General features: G+C 35.9%; 1 protein-coding gene across 7 annotated transcripts in view; it reads right to left on the minus strand.

Annotated features, from left to right (window-relative positions):
- LOC149799489 (toll-like receptor 4) overlaps positions 1 to 15,593 on the minus strand; it is a 48,673-nt gene extending 33,080 nt beyond the window's left edge. The window contains exons 1-2 of one of the 7 annotated variants that reach the window (XM_089958859.1): positions 15,159 to 15,593; positions 4,864 to 9,575 (exon numbers count right to left, since the gene is read on the minus strand). In XM_089958859.1, coding sequence (XP_089814985.1) covers positions 6,843 to 9,575; positions 15,159 to 15,233 — 2,808 coding nt within the window. In that variant the 5' untranslated portion in view covers positions 15,234 to 15,593 and the 3' untranslated portion in view covers positions 4,864 to 6,842. Of the gene's footprint in view, positions 1 to 4,863; positions 9,576 to 13,039; positions 13,927 to 14,637; positions 15,101 to 15,158 lie in introns of those variants that run through there. The other 6 variants (XM_089958862.1, XM_089958863.1, XM_089958861.1 and 3 more) reach the window with 6 other exon arrangements.
- Between the last annotated feature and the right edge of the window lie 2,845 nt (positions 15,594 to 18,438).

Raw genomic sequence — 18,438 nt, forward strand, 5'->3', positions numbered from 1 at the left:
CTCCTCCATTTGCTTCTTGTGCACTTAAAATATACTTTCTCACAGTAAATCTGAGTACCATAGTTCTTTACTAATTCAAGATAACAAAGCATACACTAAAAAAAGAAACACAACAGCAGCAACTGTCTCCTCCCACAGTAAACAAAACAAGCAGAACCCACCCACCGACCCAAAAAATTAGTAGGATTCGCTCCAGGAGCGTTTGCGTGACAAGTTGAAAAATTTAACATTGGACAACACTGAGAGTATGAAAACTGGATATATTCATTGCTCATGTTATAGCTGTTAGTAGTCCTATGAGGGTCTTGGGAGACTATTATAATTATATAGGCGCCCATAGATTAACATGCTGGAGGCACTTGGGGAATCAATAATATAATAGTAATGTATAGACTTTATTCGGTTTAACATGGGGACAAACATTGTTTATAGCAACAAACGGGAGTGGTAATGAGAAATGAATTTAAGGTTACTTTTGTTGTCAACAAACACATGCACAATATAGACAAACAATTGGAAATGATAGAGTAGTATCTCTCTTGCTTCTTGTCGTTGTTGTTTATTTATTATTTATTTTTAGTGTATGCTTTGTTATCTTGAAATACATTTAAGGTGCACAGGAAAATAAATCTACCAATCTATGCCCTTTAAAATGTTAAACCAATGTTAAGCGCGGGACAAAAGTGGCATCTCACGAGTCTTCTTCTTAAACTTCGTCGCAGATGTGGTCTAGACACCAAGACCATCTTCCGACAGCCTTGTATATTCATACAGATTATTCTATTACTATTCCTTTGATTCCAGGAATGGCCATAATGATTTGACATGCGTCATACAATCCATGATAAATAGTATTCCTAAGGCCAGATCGAAAAACGGATTGACAACTTTTAGCCAATCTAAATGTTCGTTACAAATTTCACTCAAAGCGTGGAGTCTATATTCCAGTTAGAGAAGAGCAGACGCGTGACATCAAATAGGCGAGACAGCGTTCATACGTAGCTTAGCATTGCGAAATGGTTTGAGTATGACTAAAACTATGAACACCATGTATTGGGGTTCGCCTGCAATTGAAGCGAGGAGTAACACTATTACGGCTACGAATGCGACTGTAATGCTTCTAAAAGAGGAGAATTTTACTTTGGGTTTATTTGATTTTACGTCGTCTTAGCAAACATTATTTGTTATGACGCCATTGGTACTACCTTCAACACTTTCTTTATCGTTGCTTTTGGTGGAGGATTTTAAAAAGAGACAGAAGAAAGAGGTTTATTTTGTTTTATACAAGCACAGAAGAAGCTTTGCTAGTATTTTTATTCAACAGCAGCAACAAAAGAAAAATAGTCAACGAGAAGAAGATAAAATAAAAACTTTGAAATGTGAAAGAGGACAGAAGGATGAAAATGAAAAGAAAACTTTGTGTGTGCTACAGGACATTGTTTCAGAGTTACGGTATCAACTCAATTGAAAGAAGCCTACATATACCAAGCATTCCAAACCTTCCATCACTACAACCACACACATCGCCACCTTGATGCTATCAACATCAGTTACTATCACAACTACCAAAGCAGCATCATTATCAGCAGGGGGAGTAGGATTTGGTAGTGGAAAGGTCTTAAGATAGTTAAAGCAAATGATGTCAAGTGCATAGATTTGTCAGAAGCAAACACTCAATGGTCCTTTTTAAGGTCACCCACATCTCTTAGAAAATAAATATTACTCAATGGTTGCCAAGTCAAGTAAAATTTAAATCCTTTTCCCATGATTTAATGGTGTGCATGCGAGAATGCATGTTTGTGTAACGTACCAGTAGTAAATACATCGAGACAAGGAGACACCTCGGTTTCTGAATCACAAAGAAAATTTCACGTCACTAAAGTGCATGCCATCTTCTTCACTGATATGGACTCGTCATCCTCTCTTTCTTCTAGTAGTCTTGATTTCATGCATTTTGTGACAGGCGTGGGTAAGTCTGTTTTTGAAGAAAGAAACCCGTCTTCCACTCGTTTTTTCTCTTGACTGTTCTCTTTATTTCGTATGACACAATCCAGACTAATGTCCTTTCTCCTGAAAACGATTAGGTATATTTACCGTTACATATTGTTTCTGTCTTTCCTTTGCTTTAACGTCGTGTGCATTCTAGAACCCAATGTCCTTTTTTCTGACAGATATAGCAGGTATCTTGACTTTCATATCGTAAGGAGGAGTAGTCGGTAGTCTTACCAGGAACATGCTTTCGAATGCCTTTTTGTAAATCTCTTACCAGAAGAGCAATCTGTTTTGCCTCTTTCGTCTTCACAGTTCGAAAGCTGAATAAATATTATTTCCTTTCAGGGTAAGATGCACATTTTGGGATCAAGATAAAACAATAACACTATTCTAATTTTGAGGAGCAATGAGGGCGACTTTCTCTATCGCCTCATACCCTAGGTGAAGTGTTAATCCAAGTATATGTCGCCTCATACGCTAGTTGAAGTGTCAATACAAGTACATGTAAAGTTATTTCGAAGAGGGCACGAGTGAACCAGACCAAAAACTTCACGGTCTGCCGCAGGACCAAGATAGTCTATATCCACAAGACATGAAAGTCGTTAAATAGATCCGGAAGATTATTATCACATTTGGGAGACGCACAAACTGACTTCCGGAAAGTTTAGAAAGACGGCGTACTAATGCACAACAAAATTTGAAGAGTGCAAATCCGAAGTGCCACCCAGCAAGTGGAATGTGTCATTGCAGATTTGTAAGATTCGTTATTAGAGATTGAAACTTCAATGTCAAGCTAAAAGGCACGAACGTTTGAGATTCTCCATTTATCACGATAGTTTAAAGTTTCCCATCTGAATCAAGTACCCCGGCAGAATTAACATTGGATAAAGTCATCAACAAACTTAAACACGTCCAGCAATTCAATTACGAGTTTAACATGACCGACTGAAAAGCCAGAATTCATATCACCAACGTTTCACCCCATGCAGTCGCAAATGCAGTATCACAACAAATGATAATTTAAAGGACAACATTTATTTAACCAGTCCTATCGGCGTGGGTCGAAGAAGAACAAAACCGAAGAATGAAAAACAACATGAGAACATCAAATATAGAACATAAACAAATAAACAAGAAAAACAGGATCCTAATGCAACAGGTACGCATTTCTAAAGAGACCGCATATGGCTTTCGTTCAATGCAAGCATTTCAAGATGCCTTGGTTCCTCGTTGAGCCTTGAAAGTGCATCCTCAAGTGCTTCTTTGAGCTCTGGCATTTCGAGGTCCCGATTTCCCAGACGGGAAATGTATATACATATACAGGATTTCCATGATGCTCGTTCTATTACGATAAATGTGACCAATATATTAATTGCAGAGAGAAATGCCGTGGTCGTGTAGCGTCTAAGAAAACGAACTAATTCATTGAACTTCTTCCACGCGAACCTTTGTAAGTCCTACGTGCTGCAAACAACGTTGCATGAAGCAAGCTGAGAAACAGAAAAAACGCTTGCATATGTTTGAGGATGTGCTTCACCTGAAGGCATCTCATTCGAACCATTGATTTCAAGGCACACGTCTAAGAAAGAAAAGATGCCGGTTCTGTGACCATATCCTGTTCTTTGAACATGAATGCTACATCCAAAAGCATAGAGAATGAAGTGGAAGAGGACACCAGGGAAGACAAACACAAATAGAAAACGGGCTTAAGAGCAATGCAGAGAATAAACTATATTGTTTCAGTTGTAGTAATATTCCAGAAGGACGTGAAAAATCTTTCAAGGACCAAGCCCTCTTCTCGGTTTTTTTTTTCATATGGATCTTCGACCCTACGGGTGACATTTGGAGAGAAGAGGACATCCCTGGGGACTGCCATCGATATGCTAAGGTTAGGATCCACACTATCTCTGGATACGAGGGAAACGTTTTACAAAATATTATTCAGAAGAAGGCACCTAATGTCCCACAGTCATTACAAAAGAAGACAAACTCATTTAATTGAAAATATTATAGCTGAAAAATGCCATAGAATGCCTAAAACGTTTGGAATCACAGAAATATCCAAAAGTTAATTTTCACACTTTTTTCAATACTGAAGGGAATTAACTCTTTGTACTTCCGCATTTCCCAGACGTTTGCGATTACGATCCCGATGGCATGCACCAAGAACTACGAGAAACATTCTACACCTGGTAGAAATTCACTTTTGAAACTAGATTGATTTTCATCAAGAAAAGTTGCAATGTTGCCGATCTGATGTGGACATTTTACGCCGTTGCAGCAGAAGATGTCGACAACAATATTTGGATCATGGGGTTATCGATCCTTTGAAGGGAGCTACTACCATCGTTTCAACAGGTCGATTAGATTACCTAAGAAGTTCATGCTCCTGAACCTGCCCCATTTTGGTATCTCCAGTATTAGCTTATACTGTGCAATGTTCATGTCCGTTTTCATATGTCACCAAATGTTTCATCAGTGACTGTTTAACCGTATTGAAAGTTACTAAACTTCATCCATCTTTTCCACTGCTGTTTTCAACTGAATACAAAATCCAACAGCAATAAAGATATCTTTGAACTAAAATATAATTGACTTGCCCCCCCCCCCCCCCCCCATGAAACTTACCGCTCTCTTATCTGTCGATGGATGAAGTTTGGTAGCTATCAATACCGTTAAAGAGCCACTGATGAACAATTTAGCAATCCATGAAAGCGGACATGAACATTGCACGATACATGCAAACAAATTAAGCCGAGCTGACTGATACAAAAACTGAGAAAGGGTTTGCATGTGCATATTTTGTCTAGGTCCATTTCAACTCCATGGCTATTCAATCTCTATGAATGAAAATATAAATTAGTAGAGAAATGTAAATTAAAATTTTTAATCCAGAAATGGAACAATTGCAGAGAATACAATAGATTGGACTTGACAATATTTATATTGGTTATTTATATTGGTTAGTTAGTATGCGGTATAAATACAATATCCTGTATAGTCTTATACTGTAACATTGTTTTCAAAGCTTTATTTATATATATTGGTTTGTCAAATATATATATATATATATATATATATATATATATATATATATATATATATATATATATATATATATATATATATCACGCCATATTTGGACCAGGTTGTCAGATGTGAAAATACTAGATTCCCTATCATGCCATGTGTCTATTGATTGTCAGTGTCAATATGTGTGATATTATTGCGACAATGAAAACCTAGCTTGTTTGTGAGTTTGGGCACCAAACGGAAACGGTATTAGCTCACTTGCGTATAATTATTATTTGCCCATGATTTATTACTCGCCCGTTCGCTCCTTTGCGAAGTTATATTCCTTCTAAGTGTGAACCACAGTGGTGCTGCATCGAGTAGTTGGACCTGATTTCATGTTCAGATAGGGTAAAATATCTTGCCAAGTATCAAAATTGTTATTTATTACAGCATATTTTTCGCCCCAAATCAACGGCTCTCTCAATTGTTTTATATTTTATGATCCGCCAATGAATGTGATTGAAACTAAGATAATCTTACCAAAAGAGGGATGGAAGTGGCTGCAGAAAAAGTGAGGTTAATTCAAAGCTTCGATTCCGAAGCAAGTTTAATATCTACTGAAACAAAAATGGTATTTTCCTACATTAATAGTAATATTTCGTCTTGTGGTACAAAAAGAAGGAAAATTATATTTTAACTCGCGGCTTTGCCCACTTGCAAATGAATACAGTGTTTTATTTTGTACCATACAATGAGCTGTATTAACGTAGGAAACGAAATTTGCCCTTCCCCCAATCGAGCTCCTTGTTTGTCGAGCAGTGAGATTTCTGTTTCATGTCATTTACCTTCTTCTTCTTGGACACTCTAGTTGAATCCGTAACGAGTTCGCTAAAAATTGTCTTTACAGAACAATCCTAGACTACTGTAAACATATTTCTCACTGGCTGACTGGAATTTATTGTTCAAAAAAAACTATGAAAGTCTCTAATTAATCAATCTCAAACTTTTATTTATATTTCGATACAAATAATAAAAACAGTGGGAAGACTAAAAACAATCGATCGCGCTTTGACAAACCAAGGAATAAAAGGACAAATCTAGAAATTGATAATTCTAAAGTTTTCTTAATTTCTGAGAGATTTATGTATTTATTACCTGATGTCTTATTTCACAGTTCACATCGTCTATGCATCTATGATGGCATAGTCGGATATATGCCAACAACTCGGATAAAGGGTTGCGAAAAGGCAAGTGTCCGTTTTAGGGAAAGCAATCGTATTCGTGTTTGGGTATCTTGGTCATATATTTCGAGAATTAAGAGCATGACATTACTACAGTTCGTTTACTAATATCATTTTAATGTTTTAGTTTGGACAAAGCGAATAACAATATTGCAATATTACACGAATAGTGTTTACAACTCTAAACTCTATCATTCTGGATTATCAATGGAACGGAAATGATATCTTTGATTGTCTCGAAAACACGTGAATCTATCAACAAAGTAAAATCCATGCAACGTCTAGTATACACACAAATACCCATTGTATTTCTCGCTTCTTTGAAAGCAGTTCATCTGCAAAATTATATTGCATTGACCACAAAATGTAAATAATTATTTACATATAATTTAAGTTTCTACAAAAGGTTTTCCTGCATTCTAAGAGTTTTCAGGGCACAATTTTAACCACCAAATTGTAAAGAAAACTTACTCCAGGAAACGTTACGTTTTGTTAGCGCATACTACCCACCTGGACCTACCCATTGTGAGGTTTAGAGTATTGCTCTATGTCTGCTTTTAACCTTGCATGAAACAAAAACAATTCTATTTCATATTAGTCAATGATAGTTTCTCTTAGTCTACTACAAATATCTAACATATCGCAATCTACAAGATCTTCTGGAAGTTCTATGTAAGTTTCTTTGTGAATGAGATCCAATAATTCTAGTGGAAGTTTGCTTTTGTCTATCCCTTCCTTGAGAAGCAGAATAAGAATATTTTCTCCTTTTCTTGAGTAAACGCTTTCCATTCTTGCCATGTTTAGTTCATACATACACCAGTAACTACTCAGAAAGTCATCATCGAGCAGAACAACCGTCTTTCTGCTGCGATGGATGGCGTTCGCAATGTTAGCAGCAATTTCTTCCCCTGGTAGAAAATCACGGTGATGAATGCATAAATGAAGTCCTTCAGTCTCCACCTTAGGAAGAAGTGTGAATTTTACAAATCTCAGATTGTTATCTGCGTAGGACAAAAACGCATCAAACTGGTAGTTTTCTCTGTCGTTTTCATATAGCCCGTTGTAACCTCTGTACCTCCTCTTGGTCATATAGTAGAGGTATCGAAGTTTCCATCGGTACCGATACATCACTCCCATTATAATTACAACGACAAATAGCACAATAATAATAGATAATATCCAAATAGCTACCGTGTAGTTAGCATACTTTTTCTCCAATCCCAAGATTAGATTATCTAAGTTTATGAAAGACTGTTCGTTGTCATTCACGTTACACGTGTAGCTATCAAAGCCAACGAATGTTACTCGACTCTTCTTTTCATCTTGTAACCATTTCATGAATTCCAGCGTACTACAATCGCATTGTAATGGATTATTTGTTAAATCGACAGTGACATTTTTTCCATTGGCCTGATCATTCAGCTGTCTTCGTACATTATCAGGAAGTGAAGTCAGTGGGTTTTGACTTACTTTTAGGTGATTGACCTTCATTTGATCCATTCGGATATTTAATGTTTGTAAATAATTCCGACTTATATCTAAATATTCCAGACTATGAAGTCCTGAAAATATTTGGAACGGAAGTGATGTAATTTGGTTATTCGACAAAACTAATGTTCTAAGATTATTTAATTTTCTTAATATCCTTCCGTCACTATCCTTCGCCAAAATGAAGCCGAGCATATTATCTCCAAGAAAGAGTGATTCAAGTTTGTTTACATTTTCAAGGAATCTGTCGCTGATATATGAGCATAAATTGTTAGAAATATCTAATGTTTTAAGTTTTTCTAGCCCCACTAATGGCCCCATTAATCTATAGAAGGAGTTACCTGATACATTTATAAATACTATTGAACTATTTCTAAAGTGTATTTCGGGTATCTCGTATCTAAGATCCGCAAATTGAAAATCAACCTCTTCCAAGTTGGGTGGGACAAAGATTGGGAATATGGCACTACTAAAGCCAGCATTTGTGTTCTTGATGTTCTCGTCCTTTCCATCAAAATTTGGTACGCTTGTGCTCTGATTAGCTGGTGGCATAATGTTTAAATGACTTGTATATCTATGATAACTGGATATGTTGCAATATGACAAGAAGTCCCAGATGTGCTGTTCATTGTTATTGTCAGTACAGTTTGTTCTATTTGTATCGTATTTACGACTTTCAAAATCGGTTACAAGTGGAAAATCCTCAATGTGCTTTCTTAAATAGGGTGCCTTGGTTGTGGACGAGAACGGCATATGTGTTGGATGTTGATAGCCTCCATTGAACATTTTCAAACTTTTGCATTTGTAGCCTTGGAAAATGTATAAACCGAAGGTAAACTTGTTTCCGACAACGGACAATTTCTCCATTGATTTTGGGCAAGCATTTCCCCAGTCGCTCTCTATAAGCTCGATCTGATTTTCATCTAGATACAATTCCTTGATATTTGTTTGATTTAAAAATTGTACATGTGCGCTGTTTAATTGAACACTCAAGTGAAAAGTTGGATAAAGTTTGTTGGCTTTCAAAATGGTTATTGAGCCATTGATGAGTCCGAATGAGGCATTACGCAGTCCATCGAAACCAAGAGCTACATTGTTTGATATATCTAAATATTGGAGATGCCTTAACGGCATCAATGCACCAGGTTCAATCCTACGGATGAGGCAGAATGATACATCTAATCCAGTCAAGAAAGGTAGATTTACAAATGTGTTGTTAAATACTGCTTCCATATTGCATTTATCACTTGACAGTTTAAGCATGCGAAGACTGTGGAGTTTTGAAAACCCTGATCCAAATGTGGCGTTAGGTTTACCATCAACGTTTAACGTTGTCAAGGACGTTAGCCCAGCAAAGATTTCATGTGGATATGAAGAGTTGTCTGTCGTTGCTCGGACATTTTGGATGCTAAGAAAACAAAGATTCTTCAGCGATCGGAATACACCTGGTTCAAAGCCATTGAAAGTTAGTGGAACATTATTGTGATCAAGGTCAAGACGTCTCAAGTTCTCCAGTCCTTGAAATCCATCCTGCATAATCTTCCTGATAGAGTTGCTTGATAGATCTAACGATAACAAATGTGGAAGATTGGAAAATGTTCTGTTTTCTACCACTAATATTTCATTCTCTCGTAAAGAAAGGAAAACAGTATCGTTTGGCATTGTTGGAATATTTGTCAGGTTTAGCTTAGAGCAGTCAACAATCAGGCGATTATCAATGTCCCTTCTACATTGACACGGAACAGTACTGACGCATAATGAGTATGCCGGCTGAATAGGCTTTGTCTTAGCCCCAGTTGTTAGGCTGAGCAACCAACCAAGAACTATGAGTAGCTCCATCTGAAGGAAAAATATGTTAATGTTAAAGATTAATGATGAGCGCAAAGCACATATGGGCAAACAGAATTTCAATATGGCATGTCAGACTGGTAATATATTCAGCATACAGGCAACAAAAAATCTTGCTGTTTCTTTAATCCGAATGGACTCATATTTTTGATCTTGCTAACTAAACTGATTTGTCTATAGATGAATAGATTAGTAAACAGATTTGAAAGATCGGTAAAGCGTCTATAATTGCATTGAAGGGAAAGTGGGGACCTACGGGGGAAGTGCAATGGGAGAGAGCAGAGTGCCTGTATGTATCTTAATACGATCATGGCCTAGATGTAAAATATCTGGGAATGATTTTCATTTTTTGCTTTTAGCCAGTTTAAAGACATCTTGAAAATATCTTTAAAAACACTGTTGAACACAAAATCCCATGTCCATGTTCGTAAGTGTTACTATCAAGAGGTTGTATCAGACCATAAAACACTCGGCAGTGTTAACCGGTAATCATCTGAAGTAATTTAGGTAAAATATTATAACCAATAAAGGATGATCAGCGATGCCATTTAAGATGTCTAAATATATGTGGTATTATCTAAAATTTTGAGTTGGATTGGTTAGATAATAACTATATAATAAACCTATTGTGCACACGTCCAGTATTTGATGAAAACGTTCATAACGTTAGGTTGTAGTTCCTGGCTGAGATGTACATAACTTCTGCCATGTCTTCTGGTAGACCGATTATATTTCCTGATTCACTGAATTTATGGATGCACATAGCAAAAAGCCAACAAAATAATTTTACTACTTGTAACTAGAGTTTTGTAGAAATTTTATTTATTTTTACTTATGTAGAACTTATTAAAAGCGCAATCGAAATAATTGCATGTAACAATACAGAAACATGTATTATTATTATCATTAGTAGTATTATGGTTGTTGTAGTTGCTGCTGCTGATGTTGTTATTGTTGTTGTATGTTTAGTTTACATCCTTCTTCTATTCCTCCTCTCTGTGCTCGAGAAAGTCAACATTAGCCAAGACAGAAATTCATTGCTTGTCTGCTGAAGATAATTTCCACCCACAATTTGACTTCCAGATCATTTAGAACGACTTTATACACTTACACGAACATTTAAAACTCTCTCAAGTTCCTGCAGAGGAAGCAACGGTCGACATCACGAGCTCACTTGAGTCTATGACAGGGGAGGTAAAGAGACTCACTAGAGTCTATGTCAGAGGATGTAAATAGACTTTGCCAAGTCTATATTAAGATCCTTTATGACCGTCAATGTCTCATTACAGTTTCAAATCTTCTGTTTGGAGACAATTTAATGCACCTGCGGAACTAGCTTCTTCTAAAATTTGAACAAGGGACAACACGTATAACAATCGAATTAAGCATTTGGCATGATATACAGAACAGACACACTTCTTATGATACAAGTTTAACGTAATAAGAACAGCGGACGACTCACACATTTATCAAACTGAGCTCATTATTTGGTGATCCTGGTTCAAATCGGTTAGAGATATGATCAGGAGAAATACCGTTTAGATACTTATTTATCGTGCTTCATTTAAAATAAACAAGATTTGTGTATGTTTTAGGCAAGGTAGACGTGAGAACATATTATTCAACGGAGTAGAAATAAAAAGTTTCAGAATTATTTCTTAGTCTATAAATTTTGATAAATGCTAAACTTTATGACGTGTTTCTCCAACTGACAAAGCCGTAGTCAGTCGGTGGTAGTGTATATATATATATATATATATATATATATATATATATATATATATATATATATATATATATATATATATATCCAGAAAAACAATAAAATTATTGCTCAAGCGACTGGAGACTTAACTTCTGGATCTTGCCTTGGCTACCAAAGATCTTACCTCTCTATTTACAAACATATTCATGAAACTTACTTTTTATAATTGCAGATTCAGATTTCCTTGACATATTAACATACCTAAGTTTTAGTTTAATGGAAACAGGAAAATAAATCATGTTACATAGTTTGGTATATTATTACGAGTAGTATAATGTGACACTATGGTGGAATTAATAAAATGGCCGCCATCTGGACTTATGACACTATGGTGAAAAAATAATCCTATGGTGACGATGGTAATTTAAGATTTTGTTTACCACTAAAAAAGAACAGAAGAAAAAAGTGCTGAGATTAACACGGACGTTTACTTTTTCACTGAAAAGGAACTTGTTTTAGGCACACAAATAACCATATAGTGACAAGTGGAAAGTTAGCATTAAAATTAACATCCGATTTCCCTTTTATCTATATTTCCGTCTCTTTGTAATAATGACAGGGCGATAACTGTGTTAATGCAAAGAACACATTTTACCAAAGGTTCCAACGCCGAATACACGATTAATAATGTTTTTACGGGCGTTGTCTCTCACGTAAGCAGCACTAATGAGATTACCAAACTCATCGGCTGGAACAAACTCCGTGACATCTTCGTAATTTACCAAAATCAAATCTTCACGTGCGATTTCCAAGTACTTAATGAGTTTTCCTTTACTTTCGATGAGCTCAAAGTACTGACTTGGGTCAAACAAATTTTCAACCGTTGGCAGTTTTCCCCAAAAAACATTCGGCATTACTTTATTAGATTACCATCTTCCTTCGTTCTGTTTTATGTGTTCCAAGATGATATCCTCTAGGGACTGCTGTCGGAGTTGATCATGTTTATCTTGAGTGTGACATCAGGAGGGATAGCCACCTGACTTCTTGCTTCAATTTCAGAAACTAGCTTGGAAAAATTACACGGGCTGGCGTCGTAGCAATGCTTGCATTGTTCTGATGTTTGGAGAGCAAAATTGTGTACACTTTGATCAATCGGTATACATGGCCAAAAGCATGAATAAATTTAACAATCGCGTACGTTCGGGTCAATTCACGTCCTTGGTCACCGTGACAACAAGGTTGTGTTGATTACATGTTTCAGCACACAAAATACACGAAATAAACATCCGTTTTCTGCGATCATGGTGAGAGAACACGGGATAGCACAAGTTCGTCGATGGTAAAAGAGTTGGTCACAATTTTCGTGTTGTAAGATATGTTCAATGTCAACAAGTCTTTCTATCTAAAGGCGTGGCAACTGATAATATCAATTTTCACTATGTCTGAAAGTCAAAAGTTCATCCCTGAAGAACGATACGTGATTTGTTATATCACAGTAACAAGCGTACTAAATATCAACGAATTCTGTCAAAACCTGCTATATATGTTGATCTAGCACGATATATACAAACGAGCAAATACAATTGCTATATCCACTTCCCTTTGCGGCAGTGGGCAGACCAATCATATGGGTATAAATTCAGAAAAATGACCACATGTAAAAACATAGTCAGATCGTAGTCTTCCATTGAACTCTCAGGCCTCCAAATGGTACATATAATATTTCAATGAAAAGAAAGGTATTACTTACCTATTCATGTAAAACACTTCCGAACAAAGTCATTCAAAATCAATACTATATACCAGAGAGCAAGGCGATCTAAATGGAATAAATTGGCCTTACCTCAAGATATATGGTTCAGGACTAGGAAGTAAATTAACCCGTTCATGCATGTTTGTTTGCACCTGTTAGATGACAAAATGACAGCAAACGAGATTCTTCATTTAAAAGAACGACTCATACAAAGGGAAAATCCCTCTATCTTCTTACTCCCGCCGACCTTGGATACCAGTGATACGAAGATTTTAGTCTGAGTGTATTGCCAGTTTGTCATGCCTGACAGAATATTAGCTAATGATAATCGTATGATGGTTTCCCACCAAAGAAAATACAAGCATCGTATATCACCACCCATGTATGGAGAATACTCACTGAGTAGTGGATTTAAGCTTGCGGCAGACAATTGAGACAAATGTTCGAAGTATTCGATAATTTTACCTCTAATTCAGCTGTGAGCTCTTTTTAGTACAATGCACAAAAAGACACCAAATAGCAGTTTTTTTGTCTGATCGGCTCTGAATTTTTTAAAAATACTTCAAGCATTTGTTTGAATCAACTGAATTTGAAAGCTAATACAGAAAAGGCTAAAGTAATCAGAATGCCCGTGACGCAGAATGATGAGACTTATATAGTACCTTTATAATGATAGTATCAATTATTATTAGGCTGGATATTTGAACTGGACCCAACATCGGCTTAATTTACAGTTCCACATTTTAGCCATTTAGCTACTAAACTACAATATTTTGTAACGTAAATATCAATGCTCACCAACTATTTGATCCTGATTTCAAATAAAAACAGTCACACATTATTGTTAGATAGCCTCGTTCTGGTATGTAAACACTGGACTATCCTATCGTAAGTACACTTTGAAGTGCATGCATTATTTTAACGATTAAAATGAAAATTCGGCTTCTGAAGGTCACAAACAATGTAACATGTGGATTAATGTCGATAACTGGAGAGATACATTGGTGTTCTCTAATTATCCATCGCTTTGCCATTTGCGTTGTCTAACTAATTTGCAAACTTATTAAATAATATTTTTTTATGGGAGAAAATATGCATATATTGATACTTTTCTATATTTTGTCTGGAGATAATCAAATTAACGGTAAGTCTAATTTTACGGAACATGATTTTGTCTGTGAACAGCGAAGATATACATTTGCAGACAGATGAAGATCATCTATCTTCATTACACAGTTCAATTGAGGCTAACAGCATATACCGCATTACCACTAAGACCATTATGAGTCAACGGATTAAGGTCTAATGATCGTTTCAAGGTAATAGCACATATCTTGATCTACAGGCCGATTATCAGACGTCAGTTCGGGGTCCATAAAATTCATTCGTATGATCTTTTCAATCTAAGTGAATATCCGGATCTACAGGTACTTTTTATGACGACATATCTGTGGCAACGATGTTCTTTATAGTAATCAATTGAAGCTAATAGAACGTACCTTTGAACCTATCTCTGTGTGTGTGTGTGTGTGTGTGTGTGTGTGTGTGTGTGTGTGTACTCACAACAAACAGTGGAAAGCTAATTGTTTACTAACCTAAGTGCTTTCGACTCTCAATGAGTCTTCCTTGAAGACACATACAAAACAGACTGGGGCCCCGAGTGGCCGAGTGGTCCAAAGCGCTCTCCGTTACGGATCACTGCCATCTCACCTCTGTCTACGCTTTTTCGAGTCTCGGATTCAGCCAATGTGGGTATGTGACAAAACTTGCCAGTAGCTTCTCGTGGGTCGGTGTTTTTTTCCGGGGTTTTCCCGGGTTCTTCCTCCATCATTAATACTGGCCGCCATGTGTAGCCTATCGTGTGCTAAAACATGGCGTTAAACCAAGCAACAACAACAACAAAACAGACTGAAACAAGACAAACAAACACAAAATAAAGCATTCAATTTACAAACTATTAGGTTGAAACGTCAATGGACGTATTTATTGAAACTTTAAGATTCTACGAATTCTTGATTTTACCCTGATGAATAGTTGAAAAAAATTTGGCGCGACATCTAAAATTTAAAAATAATACTGACCTGATCGTCATTATTACCTATGTACTAAATCTTACTTTTGTCATACATTTCTTTGGGGGCCCCGAGTGGCCGAGTGGTCTAAAGCGCTCACCGTTACGGATCACTGCCATCTCGCCTCTGTCTGCGTGAGTTCGAGTCTCAGCCTCGGCTAAAGTTGGTATTTGAGAAAGCCTGCCAGTAGCTTCTCGTGGGTCGGTGGTTCTTCCCGGGGTTTTCCAGGGTTCTTCCTCCACCAATTATACTGGCCGCCATGTATAGCCTATCTTGTGGTGAAAAATGGCGTTAAGCCCTACAATAACAACAAAAAATCATACATTTCTTTCGGTATGTCTAGTCTAGACGATTGCCCACTATTATGGATGTGCGGTGGAGTCAAATATACAAATCGGCAAATTATTGTTAACGCACGAACTATTTATAGGTTCACTTTTTGTAAGGATACTTTACAACTTGCACCAACGGCTGAACTCTATACACACAAAGTGAACATAACGCCTTCATGTATGTTATTGTAAGATGATAATGTTATAGTTCGTTTCTTATATGTGCACAACGTAACGTGACTCTTAGAATATGCAACATGTACAAAGCTACTGGGCACTTGTTCTGAATGCAGTGTGTCTTGCGCATGCGCAGTTTTGAGGTGTCTGTATTTTCTGCCAGATACAACTGTCACTGTATACCTAGGTAATGTAAGAACTGCATACGTTATTGTGGGTCGTTGTGAGTGAAACAAACACTGACAAGCAATAGTGAAAATGACTGCGTGACCAGTCTAAGAACTCTGCGAATTTCTTGATCATGGGTACTAAACAGCAATGACTGCACGAAAGGAGACAAGAACATCACATGGAAACGTCAATACTTTACAGAATCTAAATCCATGACCAAACATCTTGAATCAATGTCTAAAAGTTTAGGTTTTATTATTGTATCAACATTTAGGTTGGGCAAATATATGTGTTTATAACACAAATGCTCACACACTGTAAATACTGTACATTATCGCATGCCATTTATCTTTCTCTTTTCTCATAAATATCATTCTATTCACATACTACACTCTCAGCAAACATTTTGTTCATGAACAATTCTTATCTTTATTAATTTTTTTGCTGCTCGCTGTATTACTTCTTTGAACAAAAGAAACGTACCACATCGAATAAATCATAGAATGTTTTTCTTCAGTTATGAAAATGATGAAAAGGCAATTGTCGAGAAGTACTATGCTATAAAGAAATGACGATACACTTTAAATAAAACCCTAAATTAATTTTGCCTTTTTCTTTTAAAACGTTCACCTCTCAACCCCAAAAATATATATCTACTTAGAAATGTAATAAAAATTCTATATAACCATAATGTTTTTCAATATATATATATATATATATATATATATATATATATATATATATATATATATATATATATATATATATGTGTGTGTGTGTGTGTGTGTGTGTGTGTGTCTATGTGCAGTCGTATATACATTTAGATTATATAATAATTTGTAAAAGATACAAAATTTCATCCATAGTAAGCAAAAGGTATTGTGAGTAAAGCTTGTACTTTAAAAAAAAATAAAAAAAATCATTAAAATATGTATACTGATTAACTGAATGTATAGGGTCTTTTGATGGTATATTTACGTGGAGCTAATTCGTTACCCCATTTGTATCCGACTTCGTTATGTAAATAATTAAAACCCTATTTTATTTAGAACAATTGACACTATATGTAGTGTTCATCTCAACCACCCCATTCATTCCTTCTGGTAGACATTTTTATTATGTTTTTACAGTTCTCATAAAAAAAGTTATAAATACGGAATTCTTGAAACCAATTTGAATTCATGTAAAATTACCCGTATTTGGGTGTTCATTTTTGGTAACACACAGATCATGTACTCAATGTAATTGCAAACATATTTTTCCCACAATCTGACCGTTTAGAAAAATAATATTTATTTTAACGTGTATGTAAGATCACCGCATTTCCATACTATCGTTTTCGTCAGGTAATGCGATTATTCTAAAAAAGGTGATGACACATGAAAGATGAGAAATTGAACATATAGTCCACAAATATCATCGTGAGCGGATCTTTAACTTTTATTAGTAAATGAAAAAAAAAAAAAACCCAAAAAACCCCAACTGAAATTAATTAAAATATGCATGCCGACTAAATGTCTCTTTATTTGCCATATGTTATAGTAAAAATGTGTCTTTGGTTTGGTTAAGGTTGAACCCCAACTCGCTTGTCTATCAGATATTCGATGTCTTTCGATGAAATTGTGTACATGAAGCTAACTGTCAACCAAGAGAATCGGACCATGTTATGCAAATTAATCAAATCTTAAGTGTCCGTAGGACAAATGAAGAGATAGTTTTTATCTCAGCAGCCCCGTTCGCTCTTTCAGTAGACTATTTTTATTATCTGTAGACGGAATGCTTGAAACTAATTCGCGTTTCTGTAAAATGATCTCTATCCGGGTGTTAGTTTTGGGTGACCCAAAGATCATGTACTCATTATAGTCACGAATATATTTTCCCACAGTCTGGCATTTTAGAAAAATAAAATTTAGGTTAACTTCTGTGTCACATCACCGCATTATAATGCAAACAAGTGAATGGAACTACATTATTATGGTCGGAATCTGTTAGTTTTATATTCTCGTCTTCGTCAGGTAATCTGATTTGACGTAAACAATGTCATTTTTAGCGGTATGTGACTGTGCAGAAACAGCTACCTGGATAAAGTAAAATAAATTGTCTTTGTGCCGCTTAATAGTGTGTACTATCACTATTTTGCGTAGTTTCTCCCGTCAAATGTGAAAATGTCAGAAAAAAATCAAATATTTTATGGACACGATAACAATCTAAATAGTCCTTTTTTTATCAACAACTAATAATCTCTGTGGTTGTGATTGAATTAGCCCAATTTCCTCTTTTGTTGAAAAACGTTTTATACACGGTATGGAAAAAGATATTGTGCATTCCCGTGGAACTCTTTGTATCTGGGTGTTATTTTTCTGGGATACAAAAATCGTGTATTCATTTTAATAAGGGTCATATATTTTCCCGAAGTTTGGCGTATTTGAAAAATAATATATCGCGTAACTTTTGTGTAACATTTCAACAATACAAGTCAGATCACAGCGCAGTTATGCAAACGGGTGAATAAACATACACCATTATGCCCAGAATCAAATAGTTCATATGTTCGTTTTCATCAAGTAATGCGATTTGTCTTAAGCACCAATCATTGTTTGGCTTTTTGTGACTGCGCTTAAGCATATCCCCACCCCCCAGACAG

This window comes from Sinohyriopsis cumingii, chromosome 5 (genome assembly GCF_028554795.1).
Source record: "Sinohyriopsis cumingii isolate HCF-2022 chromosome 5, ASM2855479v2, whole genome shotgun sequence".
Lineage (NCBI taxonomy): Eukaryota > Metazoa > Mollusca > Bivalvia > Unionida > Unionidae > Sinohyriopsis > Sinohyriopsis cumingii.